We start from the raw sequence: 25,154 nt of genomic DNA, 5'->3' as shown, positions 1-25,154 counted from the left end.
CAGAGTGTCCATGGCTCCTCCACTCCTCACTGACAGCTGGGGAACTGAGGCCAGAAGCAGGTGGGCCAGCTCAGGGGAGGCACAGGGGTGGGTCGCTCCTGCCCCTGCAGGCCACCTGGCAGGCGCAGTCCCCAGGAACTCTGTGCTGTGGCTGATGCCCACATAGAGCAGATCTGTCCCCTTCACAGAGGACAAACCCAGGCTCCTTGAGGCACAGCGCACTGCAGAGCGGTCAGCCTCAAAGCCCACTAACCCCAGAGCTGGACAACCTCGTGGGGCAGAAGATGGCCAACACAGGGTTAAAAAGGTTTCTGTAAATATTTTATTTCCCATATTTTAGAGTCAGAAAGAAGCGTGTGGTATTAAAAATAATAGAGAATTATTTTCTTCAAGTCTGCTTCTCTGTGAGCTGCTGGCCCTCCCCGTGCCCACCCTTGTGGCCAGCTCCCAAGGGGCAGCCTCAGCCTCCACCAGTCCCCTATTCACAGCTATGTTACAAGGAGTGGCCCAAGGGACAGTGCTCAGGGGTCGGGGCTGTGCCGCTCCAGGGCCGGCCTCCTACCCCCTCCTCCTGGAAGAAGGCAGGGGGTCTTCCCAGAGGAGTCCTGCAGGCAGCCTAGGGTGCGGCCAGCTCCACCGGAGGACAGGAGTGCGAGGTGATGTCGCTGTGCTTGTAGGCAGCCTCATCCAGGTCCAAAGGCCTCCGGTTGACCTCCAGCGTCATGCAACCACGGTAGAAGGCTGTGACGGGTGCCGAAGTCACTGGCACATCTGGGCAGTGGGGCAACAAGCACATCAGTGGGCACAGCCAGGCCCAGGAAGGCACAGCACATCTCCCTGGGCGGGGGGGGGCGGGCGGCGCCAAGCAGACACAAAGCCGGCGCCCTCACACCCAGAGGAGCCACCACACTGTGGGAGCCCAGTGGCCTCCTGGAAGCCTCACTGCTGGAAACCCAGAGGACCTGTGTCTGGCCACCAGGACAGAAGTCCTGCCGATGCTGCCAGACAGGGCCCCAGCAGAGCAACAGTCCTCTCTCTGCCACACTCCTGGCTCTGGGCCGCGCAGGGACAGTTTGTGGCCGGGTACCTGTCCCACCCTGGGTCTGCATGAGCCAGCAAGGTGCTGCTGGCCACTCATGCTGGACGTGGAAGGGGCTGACAGCCATGTCAGTGGCCAACAGCGGCAGGTGACCAGCAGGGTCTGGGTGGACGCCCTGCACACTTCCCACTGGGCCTTGGCTGGGATCTGGGAGGAGGCTCCCCAGAGAGGCAGGTGGCCTGCCTGGGCTCCCTGGTCAGGTGGTGGCAGCTGAGGCACGAGAGCCAGGCCGCAGTCCCCCTCCCTCCAAAGCCGAAGCTCCCCCCAGCACCAGCCTGGACTGGGGAAGCCAGGGCCCAGGGACACAGCCGTCCTCCCAGAAGGCCACAGGAAGCCCACCTGGCAGCCCCCCCACGAAGGTGAGCACGGAGCCCTGCAGGTGCCTCTCCAGGGTGGCCAGCCTCTCCTGCAGCTGGGCAGCACCCACTTCACTCTGGCCCTTGGTGCCGTCCACCTCCAGAGTGACCTTGCCATCCTTCAGGGACACGGTGACCATGTGCTCCTGCCCGTCACACACCTTGATCTCCATCAGGGCCAGGGCAACACCCTCGACTGCCAGGACCACCAGCTGTGGGGACACCGAGGGAGGGTCAGGGTGACGTGGAGTTCAGGGGTCACCTGGGTCAGGGCATTGCAGCCAAGGCTCATATGCTAGCCGCTGGGACCCACTGCCTCTGGTACTCCACCAGGCCTCACATACCTCTCGAGCCTCCTCCGAGACCCCAGCAGGCCAAGGTTCCGGGCAGCATAGGAGGCTGCCACCCACACCCTGTTGGTCATCCACCACTGTTGGCCACTGACAGTGGCTGCCAGCCCCTCCCACATGCAGCAGGGGTAGCCAGCAGCCCCTTGCTGGCTCATGCAGACCCAGGCGTCTGTGGCCCTGAGTGTGAGGGGCTCATAGCCCTGGGTGACTCACTCCCACTAGGAATGAAGAGAGGCCAGCTGGGAGGTGAGAGGCAATAGCAGGGCAACCCCTGGCCAGCCATGGGGGACTCTGGCCACTCAGACACAGCTGAGCAGCTTCCCAGGGCCCTTGGTGCCTCAGGGTGGGGACCTGGGTAGGGCTGTGGGCTCCCAGCCCCGTGGGTGCCTGTGCTGGGTGGAAAGACTCTGTGCCCCGGGCCCTTCACAGTCCCTGGTGTGGGGGCTTTCTGGTGGGGCGCTTGCTGTTTATCCCAGATGCTGGGAGCCGGGTGCAAGCAATGGTGTGTGGCCGTGGCCCTCTTGGTGGCACAGGCCGAGTCTATTACTGTTGAATGCACACAGCAGGAGTGCTGGGCCCGGGGGCAGCTTTGGACAGGGAGCCCTCTCTTCTGGCCCATGATCTCCTGTGGACGGGGGAGAGGAGGGTCTATTCCCAGGGCAGGAATGGTGCTGCCGGGTAGGGAGTCCTCGGGAGGCCCACAGAATCAGCTGGAAAAGGACGCTGGCCTGCATCACGCAGGCCAGGTGGGCAGGTCTGACATGATCTGCCTGGGGTAGCTGGCCACATTATCCTCAACACCAGGTGTGAGGGACACACCCCACGCCCAGTGCCACCCAGTGCTGGCCTGGGAGCACACTGTCCCTCCAGCCGACTTGGCCGGCCACAGTCTGCCTTCCAGTCGTGTGGAGGTGGCCACGTGCAGCTGTGGTCCCCCAAGCGCAAGGGCCCACCTGTATCCAGTGCTCAGGTCCTGGGGGAGGCCGGGGCTGGGACCCCTCCCCAGGTGGGGGTTCCTGGGCTCTGGGTGCTGTGCTGCACCGGCAGAGGCGCAGCCTACCTGTTTCTTGAGCTTCTTGGTGGAGTGGTAGTCCACCAGGGCCACGGAGAGTGGCACCGTGTGGTCCTGGCCCACCAGCGCCATCAGCACACCCGTGTCGGTCGCTGGACGGACACGAGCCACCACTTCTATTTCCCAGGTCGTCTCCGTCCAGGCATCCGGGGATGTCCGCGCTGCGATGAGAGTCGCGCATTACAAGGCGGCACAGATGTTGGCGACGCTTGAGTGAGTGGCGGCGGCTGTGGGGGACGCTGCGACACCTGCTCTCGGCAGAGGAGGCGCTGCCTGGCCTCACGCTGACTTCACTCACAGGCACGCTGCCAGTCTCACTGTGAGGCCATCGTCGGTGCGTGGCTCTGGACACACCTGGCTAGAGAGGCAGGTCCAGGCTGTCTGGGCCCCTACCCTCTGTGACTGGGACGTTGGAGACCTGGTCCTCTAGCCCTTGTGTTTAGGCCTCACCTAGAGCTGCAGACTGCTGGGGAGCACCTGGGGCGGGGTTTGTGGAAGGCCGTAAGCTCCTGCCTCCTGCCCCCTCCAGTCGAGGCCCTGTGCTGCCCCTGGATCTTGTCCAGCCTCTGGCTCTCAGCCCTCAGGGGTACGTGAGGAAATGCCCAGGAACTGGGAAGGGCATGAGGAGGCTTGCTGTTTACTGAGCAGGAAGGGACCAGAGGCCTGAGTCTGCAGTACCCTGTCGGGGCCCTCCACTGGGCCAGCGCTTGCTGTCCCTCGGGGTCTGTCCCCAGCACGGGGCCTCTGACCTGAGGTCTAGGGGCCTAGCATGCCCCAGCTAACTGTGGTGCGCCAAGAGATCTGGGCCCGACTTCAGAGGTGCCAGGGCTTCTGGGCTCCACCTCTGCCTTCCGGCCGTCCTTGGCCCCTCCCTGGCTGCAGCACCACCAGCCCGATGGACAGAATGTCCAGTGCCCGTTCCCATGGACACAGACTATGTGGGTCCCCACAGGCCCCAGGGCTCTCCTGCCCTGCCACAGCCCACCCTTTTGGAAGGCGTCCACTCAGCTTGCCCCTGAGGAGGGCAGCATCTTCCTGCCCGGCTCTCCTGGGGCTGAGGGCAAGTCTCCTTGTGGCCTAGTTCTGCTGCCGAGGCCAAGGGCACTGGGTGGCCCGCTCCTCCCTGCTCCTCCCTGCCACACCCCCAGAGCTCCTCCTCTGAGCCCCAAGCAGCTGTCCCCCTGGGGTAGCCCTGCTGCCTCCAGACACCCCACACCCCTCATGCAGGTGAGTGGGGGCCAGGTGAGCGATGAGCCTCTCCATCCTGGATGCAGGGAGCGCTTCCTGCCAAGGGCCCACCACCACCCTGCACCAGCCTGCTCTGGACAGAGCGGTGCCCAGGTGGCCACATGGGGGCCTGCACCTGTGTTGGCCTGTCCCTTCGAGGGAGGCCTGGCCGGCCTGGTGGTCCCCTTGAATTCTGACCAGTGGTCTGAGGTCATGGGTGTGACTTACCGTAGCTGAGGCTGTAGAAGGCAAACCCGCTCCCCGGGAAGAAAGACCCCCTCTCCGTCACGGAGAAGCACTGCATCCTGGAATTGGCCTTCACTGTCTCCTGGATGGCGCTGTCCTCCCCGCCAAGCCAGTTCCAGCTGCGCAGGCAGCCGTCCAGACGCGGGTTGATCTGGAAAGACAGGTGAGTCTGGAGCTTCCGAGCCAAGGCCCTGTGGCGCCACCCTGACTCTGGCAGGCTCCCGCCTCTTAGGCGGGTGGAGGTCTATGGCGAGCCAGGTAAGCCCCACCTGGGCCAGTTCCTTCAGAAGGGCTCTTCACTTCAGGACAGGCTGAGTCCCTGTGTCCACCCAGCAGGCCTCCCCAGGGGCCAGGCAGGTGTGGGGCACTGCCCTGCCTGCACAGGGTGCCAGCCAGCTCCGCCATGTGGAGGCCTCCAGGGTCTCCACACAGGAGCCACGAGCCTTGTACACGGTCTCTAGCCGACTGCAGGCCTGCGCCGCGGGTCTGATGTGCTGTGCCCAGGCAGGGCATCCCAGGAGCGACCCTCCGGGTGGGCATCAGTGCCTATACCACCTGGGTGACAGGCCTGTTTCCTGTGCAGAGTGGACATCCCACCCCCAAACCAAGAGTCCCAGCCACAAACCTCAGGGGGCTGCGATGGAGACCAGGAGGGGTGAGAAAAGGCAGGACTGAAAAGTAGAACCAGCCCTGGAGTGCACTCAGAGTTGTCCAAGAGCTCATCTTTCTGTTAAAAGCGACTGCAGTGTCTGCAGATGAAGGCTCAGGGAGGCTCATACGGAGGTGGTGAGGTCCAGCTCAGCCTCGGGCCAACCGGGGGCCTCGGCCTTCTCTGGGCCCTCACCTGGCTCAGCCCTGGGCCTGAGCATCCCAGCACCTCCCCGGCAGCAAGTGGCAGCACTCACGGGCTGGACGAGGTCCTTCTCCTTGAAGGGAATGCCTCCCACGGTGAGGTTCAGGTGATACAGGCCTCTGTGCAGCTGGAAGAGATCCCCGGCCACTGCAATCTTCATGACGGCATCCTTGTTGACCTTGATCACCAGATTTCCTTCCAGTTCTTCAACGGAGATCTGAAGGAGACCAGTGCTCTGAGGGCAGCTGTGAGCAGCCCTTTGGCCAGCCCGCGTTGCCTGACCCAGGGAGCCCCCCTCCTGAGACCAGGCTCAGGTCCGGGCAGCCCTCTGCACCCGGGGACAGAAGGCACATGGGCAACACTGCTCCCTGAGGGAAGGGGCTGACCTCCAACACATTCAGGGCAGCAGATTTCCAGAGACCCAGTGAGGCCATGTAGTCGGGGGGAACTCCATGTGGCAGGGACAGGGACCATGCCTACCAGCTACTGCAGACAGCCCCTTCAGGGCCCAGCAAGGCTGAGCCAGGGGACACCTCTGCAGCTAGGCAGGACACTCTCTGCTCTGGATGTTCTCAGTGTCTTGTGACCCCAGACACTGCAGTGCAGGGAGATGGCCTTTGTTGGTGGCGTGGCTGTGTGGGGACACTCCTGACCACTGGGGGAACCTGACCTTGGCTAAACACAGAGCCATAGCCAAACTGAACCCTAAAGCAATCTCAAAGTTTCAACTCTTCTTGTTGCAAAATAAAACACCAATGCAGGAGAACTCAACAGCATGAGCTACAGCTCAGGGGCCCTCATGCTGTGAACAGCAGGCAACTGGGCCGGAACAGCAGCCTCAGACCCTGCACGCCCTCCTCCACAGCCTGCCTAGCTGCACTGCATCCAGGAAAACCCCAGGCTCCTGGGTGTGCTCCAGCTCCTGGGTGTCCACGCATTCTCAGCTTCCAGTCTGCAGGATGTCCCACCTCCGTGGCCCACGTGTGGTTCCAAGTCCTAAGTCCCCTCTGGCCACACTTGGCCCTGGATTCGCCCTGAGCCACTCTTCTCTGCACCTTGGGGTTCTGCCTGGAGCTCATGCAGGGTGCTGCCCCAGGGACTGGCCTGCCCTGACCACCCTCCCCACGTTAGCTCCCTGGCCTCCTGGTCTCCTACGTGTCAGGGCTGTCCTCCCAGCTGGCCTGTGTGGTTGAAGGCAGCAGAACATTTTTTTATTTCTAAATCCCGAACAGCTAATCAGTGTCTGGCATGGATTGAATGCTGAATGGACAAATAAATTCCTCTGAAACTTTCCATGCAGAAAAGTCTTAAGTCTGTGTCTGTGCACACTGGACTCCATCCTCTGGGGGACCATGTTTCCTCTCTGGCTAAGGTGGAAATGTTAGGCCCTATGGAAAGGGCAGGACCATGCAGGCCTTCTGCAGCTGCCCTGCTCCCGAGTGGCTGTCAGGGCATGCGATGTGAGATCGAGGACTGTCCCAGAGGCCACTCCAGCATGCTTTCCCACTGGGCCACTGTCCTTGGGCCTGTCCCCATGCTGTGTGGCATGTGTGCCACCCACCCTGGAATGGCCTCCTTTCTGGCTTAGGTCTCTGTCTCGCTGTGCTGGGAATGCCCTTCCGGCTACTCTAAGGATGGGAGGGGCCGGACAGGACTTGGCAGGTGGGACTGTGAGCAGATGTCTGCAGGGCTCTGTCTGTGGAGGCCAGGGTGGAATTTTCCACTTGCTTCACTTCTAGGGAAAAGGAGTGTTCTCTGCTTCTCTGCCCTATGGTTAGCTCCAAGCCTGCTTTACTGAAGAGCATCTCGCTCACGACCTGGGGTATGGGGTCTGCTGGCCAGGTGGGTCCATGTGGGCCTGGGAGTGGAAGCTCTCTGTGCAGGCCTGCGAGGACTCGCCTGGACTTCTGTCAGGAGTGAAGGCCAGAGCGAGGGGCAGAATGTCAGTACAGCCAGGGGCACCCAGAACCGGGACTTGGGCTCTGTGGGCAAATTAAGGCAGGCCATCTTCTGTGAGCATCGAGTAGCCCTGGCCTTGGACCCTGGCTGTGGCTGTCCCCTGGACTCTGGCCACCATGCCTGTATGAGACCTCTGAAGGCCTCATGTGAGGTGAAACAGGCCCTGAGTGGTAGAGTGAGCCCCAACGTGTGTACTCAGGGGCATGGGGTTCTGTGGGCATCTGTCACCTGCCCAGAACCAGGGGTACCCTTGGACAAGCCGATGCCCACTGGCCCAGCAGCCCCACTCACAGTCTGCCACATGCCATGGTTGATGACAGGCCCGCTGCTGGTGACACGGCCAACACCGTTGTAGCGAAGCTGCAGTTCCAACCTGCCGGCCCGCAGACCCAGTACCACCCAGGTGCTGTCCCTACGGCCACCAGCAAAGAAGAGGACCCCTTCAGGGTCAAAGGTCCGGAAGTCAAACTCAGCCACCAGCCTGCACAGACCAAGACACAGAATAGAGAGGTGTGGGCCACCTAGCGCTGGGCAGCAGCAACCAGAGGCTGCACCAGCCTTGGCTTGTGGCTCCTCCAGGACCCTGGGCGGCTCTGCTCTCCCGGGAGCCCAACCACCAGCAGCTGCCTCCTCACCTGGTGGGCTGCAGCCTCTTGAAGCGCAGTCTGATCACAGGGGTCCCGCTGAACATGCGGCCCAGATACAAGGACTTCACGCTCTTGGCCATGCTGAAGGGCACACATGGCAGGATGTCCTGCCGCCAGGGGAGGGCGCATCAGGAGGGCTGCCCTGTGGCTCTCAGGGCAGGTCCTGGCCCCTGCGTTCCCAGGGACTTGGCTGCCCACACCCGCCTCTGCCTCCCTGACTCTGAGACCCAGAGCCTGCTATAGCCTGATGCAGGCTCCAGTGAGGAGCAGGGCTGCTGGTCACTGCCTCCACCCCAGGTGCGGCCCTGTGCTGTCTCCGGTTCCCCCGGCTCTGCTTGTTTAACCATGATTCACCTGGAGGGCCTCGTTGCTGTTCTGGAGAACACTCGTTACCGTCAACATCCACACAGACTGGCTTCACCCACACCCAGAGCACAGGGCCAGGAGCGCCTGGCTGGCTGCCAGCTGCCCCCGCAGGGAGCACAGGCACCCACCCATGTTGCAGGGTGGAGCCAGCCGCAGAGCCAGAGACGCTGCCTCAAGTCCTGGAGCCGCACCAGGCTGGCCAGCGTGAGCCGGGTTGCTATGGAAATTCCATCAACACAGCCAAACCCCACATGGCATGGAGCTCTACCCGTAGCTCTGGGGATCCCGGAGCCCTAGGCCAAAGCCCTGGCTCTAGAAGCCTTCTGCAGACCCCATCTGCTGGAGGGCCCCACGCCTACCTCGCAGGTGTCCATGTCTGGGGACAGCTTGAGCCCCCCGCGCCCATTGCAGTGGCACGTGTAGCTGCCGGGAGTGTTGACACAGATCTGCTCGCAGCGACCCTGCCAGCACTCGTCCACATCTGCCAGCAAAGAGTCACACGGTGGTGTGGGGACAGCTCCAGACCATGCCAGCCCCCGTGCAGCGTGCTGGTGGGGGGCAACCCAAGCGTCTCACCAGGCGAGTGCCCAGCAGCAGCCTGCTACTCCTCCCCAGAGCGGCCTCCTCTTACAGGCAAGCAAAGGCTGCGGGTGTCTGAGGAAGGTGCTCGGCCACACCACTGCTGCTCACGCCACCAGGCCTAGCTGGTGCCACCAGGGCCCCAGGAGACTGGGGGGCGCCGGAGGGCCAGCCTGCAGCAGAGGGCAGCAGGGAGTGCTGTGGGCGGGGCCCACTGGTCAGCTCACTCTGGCTGTCCAGTCCCCACGTGCCCCCTCCCTGGGGGCCCAGCCCTCTCATGGGTTCCAGAGCTGCCCACCAGGGGCCAGGGTTCCTCAAGGTGGCCAGAAAGGATAACAGTAGAGTCGGCCTCACTGCTCTGTGCCCAGGACATGCTGGGTCTCCACAGTGAGGAGTACCACCTTGCTGGCCAGCCTTCACACCGTGAGCTTACTCCAGGCTCACAGACAGTCCAAGCTCCGGGGTCTCTGCTCTTTATCTGTTGCAGGCTGCTGGAGGGTGGGCATGTATGTGCCACGGCATGTGCAGGAGTGCAAGCATAGTGCGCTTGCATATGTGAGTCCATGTGTATGCACGTATGTTTGTGTGCTAACTCACATACACATGAGTATTATGTGCACACACACATGTGGGCATATACTCACATGCATGTTCAAGCACATGAATGTGTGACTGTTGTGTGTGCATATGCATGCAAGCTTATGTGTGCAAGCATGTTTGTGTGCATTTTTGTGCACACATAAACTTGTGTGTGTGCATGCATGTAGGTATGTACGAGTGTATGTTTGAGTGCATGCACAATGTGAAGATGTGCATGTGCATGGGTGAGCCACCACATGTGTTCACATGCACATATTTTATGAAAGCACGTTTGTGTACATGTGTGATCTGCATGTTAGTGAGCATGCATGAGTGTCTCCATGGTATATGTCCATGTGTGCACACATGCATGCGTGTGCATGCCATGTGGCATGTGCAAATTTGATTGTGCCCATGTATGTTCCCATGCATAGAGTGTACATGTGTAAGCATGTTTGTCAACATGTGCATGCACGCATGCTTGTGTGTATGCATACATATGTGGGTTGCTCTGTGGTGTAAGTAGCCACTAGGCAATGTGAGGGCTCAGTTTCAGAGTCCTCTTCATTGCAGGAGGGTCCTGGCCTTTTTCCAACCCTCGTTGGTAGAGGTTTTCTAGAACACTGGACTGCAGTCTGTACCAATGCAGCCTGTGCTCAGGCGGTGACTGACCCCTGTCTCTGGGCTCAGGGACGGAGGAGGAGGAGCCCACGGGGTACCTTGGCAGGCCTTCTCCTGGGAGCTGTACACGTAGCCCTCGTCACAGAGGCAGGAGTAGGAGCCTGGCAGGTTCCTGCAGCGCGTCTCCCCGCAGGCGTCTGGGTCTGCACACTCGTCTATGTCTGCAAGCAAAGCCAGTGAGGCTAGGCTGTGCAGAGGGGCCTGGGACAGCTGCAGCCAGCTGCTGGGCAGACAGGTGGGAGGAGCCCCAGACACAGAGTTGGGGAGGGCACGGCCACCAAGGGTCGGCCAGCCAGCGTCCATGTGGAGCGCTCACCCCACGCTGGGCAACATTAGCCACGTTAGACGTCAGAGTTAAGAATCCACCTCGTGACCAGGTATCCTCAATTTACTTCTAAAGCACAGGATAGAGCTGTGGCAAGGAGCTCTAGGGCTCCAGGTATGAGGAGGATGGAGGAGGGGGAAGGCCGGCCTGGCCCTCACTCATCTGTGTAGGGATGACCTCTGGTTGTAAGGGACAGCAACTAAGGGGTGAAATGAAAACTTCTCAGAACAGACGACTGGAACAGTGTTCCCTGTCTGACGGAGCGCTCTCCAGCTCTTGACGCTGGCCCCACCCCGTGGCCACCAGGATCCAACTGTCCACCACACAGGCAGCTGTGCCCCTTATCCTGAGCAAGTCCAGGAGCTCAGGGGCACCTTGGGTATCTCTGGATCAAGGGACAGGGCAAGGTCGCCCCGCAAGGTGGGGTGCTGCTCCTCTGCAGCCTAGGATGCCAGGGGTGGCAGGGTGCATGCCTTTGAAGTGACTTTCTGGGGTGTCCTCAGGGCACCCTGCTCTGGCTTTAGGCCCCCAGGAGCCTCAGGCTGATGGAAGCAGGGACAGAAGTAGGGAGGCTGAGCTGCCTCTGCTTCCTCAGGACAGGGCCGAGGGAGCCAGAGACGGGGCTGGAGGGGTCTGAGAGACACGTGGGTGGGACCTGGGGCCTACAACACTGCCTGAGCTCCTACATGGCCACCTGTGGAGCCTGGACCCTGAGAGCTACACTGCAGGCCCGGCAGGGCCAGTGCCTCTGGCCCACCCCTCAGATCTTGGGGAATGGGTGGTCTGGAGCCCCACTGTGATCTGCGTTCTGCAGCTACTAGCCTCTGAGTGATGCTCACCTCCTCCTGAGCCGGGATCGTGGTGGGCCTGGCCTTACCTTGGCAGGTCCTGTTGTCGGAGGCAAGGGCAAAGCCACTGTGGCAGGCGCAGTAGAAGCTGCCTGGCTTGTTGTGGCAGACCTGGCTGCAACCCCCATTCTGCTGGCTGCACTCATCCACATCTGGCAGGACAGAGAGAAGGGTGCAGGTGTACAGACCCCACACTCCACCATGCTGCCCTGGGAGCGGGGAGGGGGGTGCAGGGGACCGGAGCAGCCATTGGGGCAACAGCTATAGATCAGCTCCAAGGGCTCCAGCTGCATGCAGGAGGGGGTCAGAGGCCAAAATTTGCCATGGCCAGTGCCTGAGGGTGGACACTGACCCACACCACAAGCCCACGAGGCCACAAGGCCAGGTCCCATTTGGAACACCCCATCCCAGCCTGCCTGCAGGGCTCTGCCCTGAGGGAGGGGCTTGACAGCATCCACAGTCGCCCTGGCTGAGGCCACATGCTGCTTGGCTGTGTCGGGGTGGGATCCACTAACTCGGGGTGCTGGGCCTCACGCATCTTCTTCCTGCCAGCCTGCTCCCAGGGGGCCACCCAGCTCCGTGTTCCCAGGAGCTCCAGGAAGCCTCAGGCTACCACACCCCTGGGCCTCTCCAGCAGGATACTGTGGGGAGGGAACCCACCAGGGCAGGACCCCAGGACAGACTCTGGCCCCCTGATCCTCCATGGTGGGCAAGGTCAGAGGGCGGCTGAGCTGTGGTCAGGGTCAGGGCAAGGTCAGAGGGCCCCACCCTGCCCTTCCGGAGGTGGCGGGCTCTCACCTTGGTCGCACAGCCGGCCGCCCCAGCCAGCTTTGCACAGGCAGAAGAAGTTGCCCATGAGGTCCTGGCAGATTTGGGCTCCCTCTTTGTCACAAGGGTTTGGGGTGCACTGGTCGGGCAGGTCTGAGTTGAGACACAGACAGAAAGTCTTGAGAGGTTCCCACAAGCCCCAGATCCAGGGGACAGTGGCTGGAGCTTCTGGTGTGCCCTCCAGTGAAGCTCCGAGGGGCTGCTGGGCAGATGTGGCTGCCAAGAGGGTCTCCCGCTCAGGGCAGGAGCAGGTACGGGAGCTCCCAGTCCTGGGGGGCTCTAGGAATTGGCAGAGGCCCTGAGAGGCCAAGGAACAGGAGCTAGGGCCTGTCGGCCCCCGCCCCCAGAGCAGGGCCCCCAGCCCCTGCCAACCCAAGGATATTCCACCTGCCCCACCAGCAGGAATAGCCCCTGCCCACAGCATCTCCCGTGAGGCTCCAGGTCAGGAGTGCACCCAGCAGTAGGCGCAGGCAGGATCCCAGCACAGCCTCAGCCATGGGTCAAGGAAACTGCAGGCACAGCTACCTCCAAGGGAGTGCCACACACAGGGAGGCTGCCCTGGCACAGATGGGCAGAAAGCTTGCATGTGAGCCACCAAGTCCTGAGGTCGGAGAAGTTAGCAGAAAGGGCTATTGTCATGCCTTGGGCTCAAAGAATCCTTTCAGGGGCTGCTGGCTGAGCAGACGAGGCCCAGCCAGCGCACAGAAGTCGGAGCCCATGCACTCTCTCCGAGACCTGGGGGCTGCCAGGGCTCCTGGGTACAGATGGCCAGTGGGTTGTGGCTGTGGGAGGCTCTGGGGAGTCCTGGAGGAGGGGTGCAGCATGGCAGAGCATGGGCTTTCCAGAGTCACAGCAGGGTCCTTCCTGGACCCCGAGTGGCTTCTGTCCCAGGGTGCGGACTGGCCAGGTGGAGGCCTCTGACCAGGCCTTCTTCCATCACACAAGGCTGCTTTCCCCAGATGGACGCTGACGCTCACACTCTCTGCTTCCCCCTCCCTCCAAGCAGAAGGCTGGCTGGCGGGTTAGAAGGCGTGGCTGGGTGGCTGCAGACACCTGGACCTGGGACGCCTTGTTCCTGCTGAGGGTGGCCATCCTCACTCCCCCGCCACCCTGAGACCACAGTCATCAGTCACCTGGCTGGCCCATCCAGCCACCCAGTCACTGTGGCATACAGCAGAGGGCAGGGCTGGCCAGTCCCTCCCCAGCACCAGCACCTGTGGCCTCCTGCAGACAAGATGTTCTCCCTGGGCCCAGGTGGCTACCCAGAGCCTCTGAGCCTGGCGACAACCTCTGGTCACATAAGGAAACAGGCCCTGAGTGCTGACCAGCCAATGGGGACACTGTGTGACCGTTCCTCAGAAGGAACTGACACCAGAGGTCCTGGCTCCTTTTCCCATGGGTGGATGGCCCACAAGTCAGGCAGCAGGGTTGAGGCTGTGGGCTGTGCTGTCTCTGGGCTTCTCCGCCCACCTTCTCCGCCCACTCAGGGTGGGGGCTCCACAGTCCACCTCCTCTGGGACAATCTCGGCAGCCAGCAGGCACCAAGGCCTGCGGCACTCATGCCAATGTGTCCCTAATCCTTAAGAGGAGCACTGGCGGGGTTTGGACCACAGCCTGTCCCCTGGCTCCCACCTGAGCTGTGCCCAGCGGCTGCAGGGAATCTGAACGAGGTGGCGAGTGGACCTCTGGTGGCAAAGCTGCACCCTTCTACTTGCCTCAGGCTTCCTCCGTCCCCTCTCAGGAGACAGCCTCTGCTTTGCAAAGAGGCTCTGCACCAAGTTCAAGGGCAGCCTGTTAGGAGGGCAGGGCTCTGCCCACCTCTCTGTGGCCTGTGGCCACCTCAGTGGGCTGGTTTTGCGGCCTTGCTTGGCTGGCTGTCGTGGGTGCAGCCCTCCCGAGGCTGCGTCCATTTCCCTCGCACACTGCAGCCGCCTGGCTGCATTCAGGGCCTCACAGGGCAGAGCCGCGCCTGGGGTCAGGGGAGCCGAGAGCTGCCTCCTTGGTGGAGAGGCCCTGAGAAGCGATGGGTATCAGGCATGGTGGCAGGCAGGACTGTGCCCCAACGCCCCCAGTTACCCCCCTGAGGCCCCTGCCATGAGAGGGCAGTGGGGGAAGACGGTGTGCATTTCCACTGACCCATTCGGCTGGGGTTAGGGTCATTTCTGAAGGATGTGCCTGTGAACTCAGTGTGGGGGCTAGCTAACTAACTTGGCCTTGAATTTGCCTAGGACACCATACTGCCCCTTTACAAAGTCTGTCCCTTGACAGGGGGACAGTACCAACTTCTACTGGGATGGGGCTGTTCTTAGGAGAGCCCTCCACCAGGGAGCCAGCACCACACGCCTGTCTCTCCATGTCCCTCCCTCGGTCTCCAGGCAACGCAGCTCCACCCACCACCATGTCCTGTCCCTGCTGGAAACTTATCTCCAGGACAGAGGCAAAGGTCAAGCCTCTCCCTCTGCAGGTGCCCAGCCAACTTCTGTGTGATCAGGCTGACCCAGCTGGGAAAAGCAGAGGAAGAGACACGCCTCTGCAGGGAGGACGGCCACTAGGCACCCCGCTCTGTATGCTGGTCACCAAGCCTCGTGTGTGTTCAGAGAGAGACCGTCTCAGCCTTTCCATGTGCAGCTGCAGAGGGAATGGGAAGCAAGCAGGGACTTGGCCACACGCTCCATCCACTGCTGGCCTTTGTTCTGGCCACGAGAAAGGAGCCTTGTTCCCCTAAGGGGGCATCCTGCATGGCTGGGCACATTGACCTCAGCCTGAGCACAGTTCAGCACTTGCAGGGCATGGTGGGAGAGCTCAGCTGGAGAACCTGGAGCTGTCCATGCAAAGGTAAAGAAATGGAAACTGAGGCTCTTCCTGGCACAAAGAGAGCAGTCTGTGCTCAGGGCAGGGGCTCTGAGCTCGGCAGCTGCAGCCACTGCGGCCCCTGAGAGCTGCAGCCACTGCTCTGGACCCCGGAGGCTCACCAGGAACCCCTGCCTGTCTAGGGCTGCATCTGGACTCTGGCAGACTCAGAAATGATCTCTGGGGCTGATGATTACTTCTAACAAGAGTGGGTGAGCAAGAATGCAGGCTCGGATATGCCCACGGCCTCCAAGTAAGACTGTCAGCAAGGAACCGACAAATACAGGTGGGGCCCAGACAGTCTGGAGGGCCAGGCTCACAGGGACAGTGACCCTCCAAGGACCCTGGTGGGGCTTCGCCAGTGCTCTGGGCAGGAGACACAGCTGTGAGGGGCACGGAGTGTGTCTGGCCAAGCCGCAGCGGAGGTCTGTCCTCCCCTAGCCAGGGCCTCACACCTGCCCCACTCCTCCAGGGCTCTTGCTGGGTGAGTAGCAGTCTCCAGTCCCATCCAGAAAGTGTCATCGCAACTTGAACCACTGAGGGACTCTGGGGCCGTGGAGTAATCAGCCAAAGTGGAGAACTCCACAAACACAGGAGCCAAACCTGCCTGCTGAGGTCAGTGGCTCCCAGACACACAGACAGCCAGAGGACACTGAGGGAGCAGCCCCACTGTCGGACCATCAGCACCAGGCGCAACTGAGGTGGGAGCAAGGGGGGGGGGGGTGGGAGGGGTGCCTGGGCGCTCAGGGACAAGGGACCCCAGGGCTCATCCTAGTGCCTATGATGATTCGCAAGTCTGGGGGTACCGCTAGACAGACTGTCACAGCAGACATGACGGGAGGATCTCCCAGGAAGGGCAGGAGGCACAGCGGGCAGCTGGGCAGAGCAGAAGACCCTGAGTGTGCTGGACGAGCAGCCGGCCAGCAGGCAGGATGCACCCCCTCCCCACTGCACTGTTCAGACAAGCTGACGCCACTTTGGGGAAGTCAGAGTCTACCTGTGTACAAGGAAGGTCGGGTGTGAAGGAAGCAGATTTGGGAAGGCCCGGGGCCCACTGTGGTCACAGAGGAGTTCAGAGCTCCTGCCCGCGGCCCCCTAACGTGCACGCTGGAGCAGGAGGAAGGGGACACTTACTGCGAACACACGTGGCAAAGTCGGGGCTTTTGCTGTATGGAGATCCATGTTTGTTGACACACTCTGCAAGAGAGAAATGAACGGCACGGTCACCGCCATCCTGGACAGGACGGAGCTCAGAGTGGCGCCAGGCTGCGGCAGGACACCCGCTGCCCTGGTCCTGCAGCCCTCACACACATGAGAGCAGAGACAGCAGGCTGTCCTTGCAAAGCCACCCTGCCAGGACCCCGTCAGGAAGCCATTGTCCCAGCAGCGCTGCTCTTTCTCCTTCTCTCAAGGGCACTGTGCTGGTCCAGAGCCTCCTGCCCACGCCCACTCACTGCTCTGATGCTTGTGCAGTCCTGCCCTTCACACTCAACACGTGTTTCTCAAGGTCCTCTGTTTCAGCCATCAACATGGTGACCACAGTGAGTAAGCCCTCACAAACAGGGTTCTTGGGTGATAGCAGAAGTGCAGAGTCCTGACACCAGGAAGTGGGAGGACACCAAATCAACCCTATTTCCAGGTGGTGGGTGGAGCTTGGCACCAAAGCAGAGAAGGGCCCTGCAAGAATCGGCTCTGCTCCAAGGGCTGGCGAACTCATGCTTCTGACCTGCTTGCTCCGGATTCCCACTCAGTCTTCTTTCTAGCAGCAACTTGGCAACGGGGTCCCTCCCAACTCACCTCTGTGATAGCTAAAGTAAAGTGGTCAGACTCACCGAGGTATCTGGGGTAGAAGTAGTCCTGTGGAAAGAGAAGGCAGGCGTGAGCTCCCAGGCAGCACAGAAGGTGGCGACAGACTGGCGGGGCAGGTGTGGACAGGCGGGTCTCAAGCCCTCGGAACCACAGGCCCCCGCCCCCCGCCTCTGCCAGGAAGGAGGCAGGAAGCGGTGACTGCTGAGCAGGGTCTGCAGGGTGACGGCAGAGCCTCGGCGCACTTGTTGGATCACTTCCAGGGGCAAGCGAATCGGGGTCACCCAGGGACACTTGGAAAGTGCCTCTGGAAGTGTCTCATGAGAAGGTACATGGAGGAGAAGGGTGTCCTAGGTGGAAGCAGGCTCTCCCAGGGACAGTCACCTTAGCCTGGACTCCCTGTGCCTATCAGCATCTGCCCGGATCCGCATCCACTGCATCTGTGAGCCAGCTCTGCCAGGGAGGCAGGGAGGCCGCTCCCAGGGGGCCTCCACCCGAGTGCACGTCGTGAGGCAAAAATGTGCATACAAGTGGGCTGGCAGACGCTGGGCCGTGTGCCCGCGTGGCAGTGTGGACACTGGGCCGTCTGCCCTGCGTGGCAGTGCGGAGCCCACTGGAGACTCCGTCAGGTCTGTTGTGGAGCTCAAGCAGACTCCAGGACCCGGTCAGCCGGTCACAACGGCCGTTTGGCTCTCCACATCCCAGGCTGGAGCGACCACAGAGGGGCTGTGGATGGCAGTCAGGACGGTGCCGGTGGGCTCTGCTCCTCCCTGCTCCATGGAACTGCACACCCACCCGAAGGGAGACCCCGAGGCAGGAGCTGAGGAATCTGCTCCAGTCAGGAGCAGGAAGGGCTGGAAAGCGGAGCGGGACAGCGGTCGAGGGTCCTTGTGAGAGCACAGCGACAGGTGCTGGGCCCAGCTCCCTCACCCGCCAGGCTCAGACCTCCCGGGAGCTCTGCACAGCGACCTGCTGCCTCCAGGTGGGCTCGGCCTCACACCCATCTACTCCTACCACTCAGCAGGAAGCACTGCCTGCCACCCAAGGCCAAGGAACCATCTGAGCACACCGTGTCCGTCAGGGCCTGGGCCTCCCTGAGAGCCCCTGGTCGCGTCCATCAGAGCAGGGACGTGACAGGGCTGGTCTTGCACCAGCCCTGCAGGGCAACCAGCTGGGCAATTCTAAGAACAAGCAGACCTGGTCCTGCTGACCCCGACCTGATTGGGAAGTGAGGCAGAGCTGGCCAGCCTGGGTAGGGCTGCGCCTCCAGGGGACGGTCTCCAGAGAGCTCCTCACAGAACTGGGCTTGTACAGGGCTGGGAGAGAGGTGGGGACGGCTCCTCATCCTGGCACTAACTAGGAGAAGACGCCTTCCATCCACTGTTCTAAAAAGTCCAAGAAACGAGTGTGGCACCCAGGCATGGCTTCGACCCAGCAGTCAGCCACCGGCCAAACTCTGTCCAGGGAAGAAAGAACCCATGCCTTGCTCAGCGGCTCCCACCACCAGCTCCTTAAAAACCCTGTAAGAACCTTTAGCGGTGTTTAACTCAGCAGGCGGCTGCCAGGGCATGCCTGCGGGCTCAAGGAGGGTACTGGACACAAGGACCTTGAAGGGCAGAGGGTCTAGGACTCTGAGGCAGACCCCAGCACCTCTGTAGGCAACAGGTCCATGGCCTTTGCATCTCCGGGTGCAGAGCTGGGGGCTGGTGCGACTCAGAAAGAAGCCTCCAGGGGGAGCCAGATCTGGAGGGGCACCCCACCCTGGAGAGCATGGCCCCCAGGACTGTGCCCTCCAGGCCTGGGGCGGGGAAGGCTCAGGGGAGGGGACAGGCTGGAGGGAAGGAGTGGCTCAGCAACCAGGATACTGGGGAGTGAGGGAGGACCCTGAGAGGACATGGGAGAGAAAGGCATGTATGCTATGTGCACTCGTGTGTCTGCATGTGTTCCACGTGTCAGTATGTGCCTGTGTCTGCGTGTGTCAGTGTCTGACTACATGTGCACATCCTGTCTCTTTGTGTGCATGTCTGAGTACACATGCATGTCCTGACCATGTGTTTCCCATGTCAGTGTGTACGTGCGTCTGAGTACATGTGCACGCCCTGGTTGTGTGTTCTGCATGTCTGTTTGTGTGCATCCGTGTGAGGGTATGTGGGACAGCTTTCAAGCAGGGTAGAGTGGGCATCTCAGCCTGGACATCTCTCCCCATGAGGTGCCTGCTTCAAGTCTCTGGGGCTCCCTCTCTCCTCCTGCTGGAACTCCCCAGGCCACCCCAACAACTGGGCCTGGCCCCCAGTGGTTGTCCGAGGAGAACTGGGTGCTTCCATCAGTGGAGGAGGCGACTCTCTCTGGGCTGTTCTTGAAGAACCCGCAATCTCAGGAAAAAGGTCTTTGGAAAGCAGATGCAGTTCACCCGAGGCCAGCTGGGCTTGGGCTTTTAAAACTGACCGCACCCCAAAATCCAACGGGAGAACTCACCACCAGCAGCAGAGAGGTGAGGAAGGCCGTGGGGGAGAAGGGAGGGACAGGGAAGCAGAGCTCCAGGGCAGTCCTCACAGCTGAGCAGGGACTGCCCACCTGCCCTGCCATAAACATTGCACTTTGTATCTCAAATAAAACAAGCACTAATCAGGAACCCGCTGGGTTTCCGCCTCCAGGCAGGAATCCAAGTGCCTGGGCGGCAGCTCTGGCTGAGATCAGCCACTTGACCAGGTCCTCCGGAAGCAGAGAGATCCTATCAGGCTAGGGCCTTGGTAAGAGGAGAGTGCTGAGGACCAACTCCGCGCAGTGGAGGCAGCCCCGGCAGAACCGCCCGGCCTGGGAGCTGGGCACGGGACCCTGGGGGAGGCTCAGTGCAGGAGGGAGGTCAGCGCTGCAAAAGGGAAGCCAGATAAGAGGAGCACGGAGGGGTCAAAATGGTCAGGAGGGGCCAGGCTTGTCACCAGCAGGGACACACCCTAGGCCAAGGAATGCTGGCCAGAGAGCCAGGAGGTGCTGCAGGAAGTGCTCAGAGGAAGTGCTCAGACGGAGGCCTCCCCGCCTCTGGCAGAGGTGTGGGAATGCCAGCAGCAGGACCGGAAAGGCCACTGGACTTCACTCCCAGCTGTGGGGAGAGCCCTGCAGGCCAAGTGCTGTCCCCCAGGCAGAGGAGAGAACCCAGCCAGGGCCCTGGAGACGGAGCTCCAGCTGCCCCGGCCCACACAGCCGGGGACAGAGTGAAACTCCCACTCTCCCTCCCAAGAAGAGAGCAGCTGGCCTTCCTGCCAGGAGAGGGGCCGGATGTGGGCAGGTGTGCCGGACAAGGCCTCTCACAGAGGGCCAGGACAAACTATCAGCTTCCAGTTCCCTAAATCCCTAAGTGGGCTGGCGTAGGGCAGGGCAGCAGGTCGACCCTGTGGGAGGGCCCTGGCCTGGCACAGCCACTGTGCAAATCTGGCCTGGCAGGTGGTCCTCTCCTTCCTATGCACCAGAACCCACGCTCCTCTTATCTGGACCACCCAGGAGCCCCCTTCAAAGAATGCTGAAGAGCTGTTTCCAGGCAAGACAAACCATGCCTGTGTCTTGGGAAAGCCCCAGGCTCACCAGACCCACAGCCCTGCCTCTGCACCCTTCCTCAGGGTGTGAGCAGTCATGGGTCCCCTGGCCTCAGGCCTCTGCATGGGTGTGGAGCAGAATGGGGTGCTGCGGAAGGTGGACACCTGTACTGCCCAAGTCCAGCTCTGACCAGACCCAGATCCCCCCTCCCCGCATCCCACCCAGCCTGAGGAAAGAGAAAGGAAGCACATCAGGCCCACATCCTGCCCGGAGCTCTGGCTCCTCCACTGGCCACCAGAGGGGCAGGCAGATAGTCTGACCATCACTGTGACAGACACAGTGATGTAGGGCTAGCTGTGGGGACTGGAGGAGAACTCAGGTGATGGAGCATTAGCTGTGGGGACAGGAGGAGAACTCGGAAATGACAGACACCTCAATGTGAACAGGGTCTGACTCCTGATAGGCCAGACGGCCAGGCTAGCAGAGGAAGGCCCGCCCACAACACAGACAGGAGTGGCACCCACGGCCCAGGCGTTGTGTTGAAGCCATGCGGCTCTGAGTACTTATTTCTTTTGCTTTTCTTTTTACACCCTTGTAAATAGAGTTATAATTAAAATATAAAACCAAGTCAAACCAGAGGGGCCTGACTCTGGCAAAAGCAGGTTGTCTGTCGGGGCAGCCAGGAGAAGCCGGCTCGGGCCTGTCGGGCTGGCAAACAGGGCTGCAGAGGGCCGGGCTCCTCTGGCTCCTCAGGCTGGGCTGGGCGGTGGCTTGGCAGTGCTCAGCTCTTGTCACCACAGACCCTGTCCCAGGTGAGCATGGGGTGAGGGGGCACTGCTCCTGTCACATAACTCCACAGTCGGGTGACGAGTGCATGGCAGACCTGCCTCAGCCCCAGAGACCTTCTGCGAGTGGCCTGAGTCATTCTACCAGGGTTCATCATCAAAGAAATGGTAAAACAGCCAGGTTAGGAAAAGACCCGTGCACTGCTCCCCCAGAGGGTGGAGGGCGGCCGCAGAGGAGGTAGCCTGCCTCTCCAGTCCTGGACTCCAGCTTTCAACAGTTCCAGCCGCTTCAGAAACAAGTCTGAAAGGGCTGTCCAGCCAACTGCTAGAGATGCCAGTCAAAATAAAGACCCACGTGGGCCACAGTCCCATCCTTTTATCAAATGTGGTATTTATTTTATCTCAGAATTTTTAAAAGAGAAATTCCAGCAGAGCCAGAAGGTCTGCTCTGAAGTCTCCCTAACTTGGTGGCATCCCCTGACACCAGCGGGGCCACACCGCTCCAAAACCATTTGCTCTGCCCAGTGCCCATTCCTAAGTGTCCTCCACTGCTCCTGTGGAGACTCCTGTCCACTCCTGGGCTGCTGCTGCCTGCTTCCCAAAGACATTCTTCACACAAGCATGTCCTGGGCCCTCCCCGCTCCTCCCACCCTCCCTGTGTCTGTTCTCTGCACAATTCCTTGATCATATTTTTGGACCTGCTGCTGCAAGCAACTCCAGCCCTGAGGCCTTTCAGTTCCTCTTTCAGGAAAACCCTCAGGCTCTCTGGAGGGGCACCAGAAGCCACCCCAGCCTCACCTCCACTGCAGCCGGTGGGGGCGGGGGCTGCGGCAAAGGAAGTATTCAGGTTTTTAACCACTGTGTTTCTTGTACACTCTGAAACGGCTCCTGCTTTATCCTGCGGGAGGGCCACATCTTGTTCTGGGCATTTCCTTTCAAGTGCTTCACTCAGGAGCTGCAGCAGGGCCCCCATCATATCTGGCTCCAAGACCTGCCTCCCTTCCCAACGGAACCTGGGGTCACCAGGGAAACTGGGTGCCAGAGGGTCACTCAGGCGCACTGGGAGGCTGGTGCTGTGACCCTCACTGGGGGCTTCTGGGGTCTGAGTTCTGAGTGAGGCCGAGAGCCCTTCCACTAGGGCTCGCCAGAGCAGTCGGCAGGTCCGGGGCCCAGGTCGCAGTCCTTGGTGAAGCTTGATGAAGCTCCGGACCACGGAGGGCTTCCGACACAGGCCCGCCCGCCCCCGCCTCGGACGCCCCTCACCGTCTCCGGGTCGTTTTCGAACACCTCCCGGGCCTCCTCCTTGTTGCACAGCTCCTCGACGCACTCCCGCTCCAGGTGACCCTGCTTGGCCTCCTCGAAGACCTGGTAGGCGCGGCGCTGCCTGGGCCGAAGGAACTGCGCGGCCTCACGCGCCCGCAGCAGCACCGCTGCCAGGGAGAGGGGTGCGCGTCAGCCTGCGCCCTGCGGTTGGGGCCGTGGGGTTGGGATGCGTGCGGGACTGCGGCGGGGCCAGGGGTTGCCAGGGCCAATTCGCGGGGATGCATCTGGAAGGCTGGGGTCTGCAGGGGGCAGGGATGCCCAAGGGGCCGGGAGGCCGCGGGGTGGGGGGGCAGGGGTGCCGCAGGGGGGCCGCGATGTCACTGGGGACGGAGATCGGGGGGGGGGGGGGATGCCGCAGAGGGGCTGCTAAGGGCCGCGATGCCGCAGGGGTCAGAGGTTAGGGGGCTGGGGCCGGGATGCCGAAGGGGTGCACCAGAGCCCGTGATGTCGCGGGGACAGAGGTGTCGCAGAGGGCCGCTGGCGCCCGCCCCGGAGGGGCCTGCGCGGGACTCACTGTGCGCGGACTCGGAGGCCAGCAGGAGCAGCAGCAGCGCGGTGCCCAGGGCGGCGACGGGCCCGGGCGGCGGCGGCATGGCGGGGCCGGGCCGGCGGGCGGCCGGGAGCGCGCGGTCAGAGCGCCCGGGAGGCCGTGGCGAGCCGCGGGCACCGCGGGGCAGTGGCTCCGGTCATCCCGTCCCGGCGGCACTGAAGGTCACATCCCGGCGGCGGCGGCGGCACCGGCGCGGGGCGAGTGGGCGGGGGCGGCGGCCGGGGCGGGGCGGCCCAGCAGCTACGCGGGCCGCGGGGCCGCGCTCGGGCTGCGTCCGCGGACGCAGGGGAAAGCAGGTCACCCGCCGCCGGCGGTTCCGCGCGCCGAGGGCTGGGCGCGCGCGTCCTGGGAAAGGAGCCTCGGCGTGACCGGACTGCGCTGCTTCGCCGGGCAGCCGAGCGTCCGAGGGAGGAGGAGGAAGCCGGAGCGGCTCGCGCTGGACCCCGTGGCCGACGCCCTCGGGGTAGCTCGCCTCTTGAACCTCTCTCCGCCGCCCGGTTCCCGCCGCAGGCAAAGCATCCTCTTTGGATTCTTCATCCTTGGGCACATTTTCTCAAGACTGGGGTGCAGGTAGCGAGGCTGTTCTTTTTGTCGTCTGTTTTCCATAATGACGGCTTGCAAACTCCGGGGCTCCCGGCCCAAAGCACACTGTGCTCCGTCTCAGAGACAGGACTTTCTGTCCCTTGTCTCTGAATATTTTGCAAAGTCACAGGCCACACACACACACACACACACACACACACACACACACACACGGCCCAACCTTGGCCACCACTCAGGGAGCCCTGAGGCGGAAGGTAAGCCTGGCACCCCTCCAGGGGGAGGGGACCTGGAAACCAGACTGGAGAGTCCTGCTTCTGAAATCCCCACACCCGAAAATGGTGATGAAAAGGGACAGTGAGTCACCTCCACCCCAGTGGCTGCCCACTTTGCTTTCTGAGCTCATGGCTCTAATTCTTAGAAGAATGGAATGTCATTGCTAGGGGAATTTTTTGACCAGGTCCTTGGTTTGGAGGTGGGGTTAACCCTCATGGAACATGCAGATTCCGGAGAAATGATAAATGTCCCTAGGAATGATCTTCAAGGAGAACTAGAAATCGGTGAAGTCATGCACCTTTGGCCTGAGTGTGGGGCACTCCCAGAAAGCCTCCTGGTGCCGCGGGAAGCCTCAGTCTGCAAACACCGGGAGCTCGGGGCAGACAGAGGTTTGTCATGTTAATTTTCCTGCCCTCCCTTAAGGAGGACCAGGGTTCCCAAAACACACGTGGTGTCAGTGAACTAGGAGCACCGCAGTGAGCCAGCTCTTGCCATGTTTGTGGGGCCTAAACCAGGGACATGGCAGGCTTCAAGGAGAGTGTAGACTCCCGTCAGAGTTTCTTCGTGCTGGTGAGGTCTGAAGAAGACAGCTTCTGGAGCACTCAGCTCCCCCCCCCCCCAGGTCAGTGAGAGCTTCTCTGGGCAGTCTGCAGAGGTGCAGCGCCTACATCAGGTGACCAGGTGTCAGCATGGCCTCCACAGCATGCAGTCTTCCAGGTGCCCTGCCGGCTCTTAGCCTGGTCCACACCCCCCCCCCCATATTCTCAATGCATCTTTTCTACCCAGGTAGCTCCCAATAGTAGTGCCTCCCATGGGGCAGATGCTCAACGCGATCGAGATCACTGAGCATTGCAGGGAGCAGCTATGGAGAGCAGAGGAGGATTCCCACCCCTAGTGACCAGCGCAGAGTGTGTGCTGTGGGTCAGAAATGGCAAGCAGTCTAGATAATGTGTGAAGTGGACAATCCAGCCCCACTAGGGGCAGGAGTTCAGACCAGGCAGCAGACACCCTACGTGGCAGCTCCTCTTTCCTGCCCAGAAAGCAGGGATGGGGTGGGGTGGAAACAGGTGTTGGGAGCAGTGCAGGGTCCACAGGCCCCTGCTGCTCTTGCCTTCTTGGGGTCACAACACCACCACAATAGAACCAGTCCTGCATGCAGCACCTGCAGGCCGAGCACTTGCTGTCTGCCCGAAAAGATGCTGGGCATTGACCAGCCAATCAGTGCCTTTGCAGCTATTTTGGGGGTATAATGGAAATCACAGCGATTTTGTCAGATTTTGGCACATTTGAGACACATGTGTACACTTGTGAAGACATCGCGGTCACGTTGAAGACATGCTCAGATCCAGAAAGGTTTCCCCACAGCCTTCTGCAGTTCCTGTCTCCTAGATCCCTGCCCTGCCTTGAGTCTGGGTCCCTGGGCAAAGCCATGGCCAGCTTCCTGTCACTACGGGCTATTCTGCGTTTCTTAGAGGGGT

At 61.5% G+C, this 25,154-nt stretch overlaps 1 protein-coding gene across 1 annotated transcript; it reads right to left on the bottom strand.

The window, feature by feature from the left end:
- Positions 1–299: 299 nt before the first annotated feature.
- Gas6 (growth arrest specific 6) lies at positions 300–23,083 on the bottom strand. Its single transcript, XM_076872468.2, has 15 exons — positions 22,825–23,083; positions 22,251–22,417; positions 16,698–16,722; positions 16,000–16,062; positions 11,986–12,108; positions 11,217–11,339; positions 10,053–10,175; positions 8,535–8,656; positions 7,798–7,916; positions 7,454–7,643; positions 5,256–5,420; positions 4,333–4,501; positions 2,866–3,038; positions 1,439–1,667; positions 300–771 (listed from the first exon to the last, which is right to left on the bottom strand). Exons 1-15 carry the CDS (start codon positions 22,901–22,903, stop codon positions 617–619), a joined length of 2,025 nt encoding a protein of 674 aa, XP_076728583.1. The 5' UTR covers positions 22,904–23,083; the 3' UTR covers positions 300–616.
- Positions 23,084–25,154: the final 2,071 nt, after the last annotated feature.

The sequence above is a fragment of the Callospermophilus lateralis genome, unplaced genomic scaffold (assembly GCF_048772815.1).
Source record: "Callospermophilus lateralis isolate mCalLat2 unplaced genomic scaffold, mCalLat2.hap1 Scaffold_7788, whole genome shotgun sequence".
In the NCBI taxonomy this organism is placed as follows: Eukaryota; Metazoa; Chordata; class Mammalia; order Rodentia; family Sciuridae; genus Callospermophilus; species Callospermophilus lateralis.
This window is presented reverse-complemented; position numbering and strand designations above follow the sequence as displayed.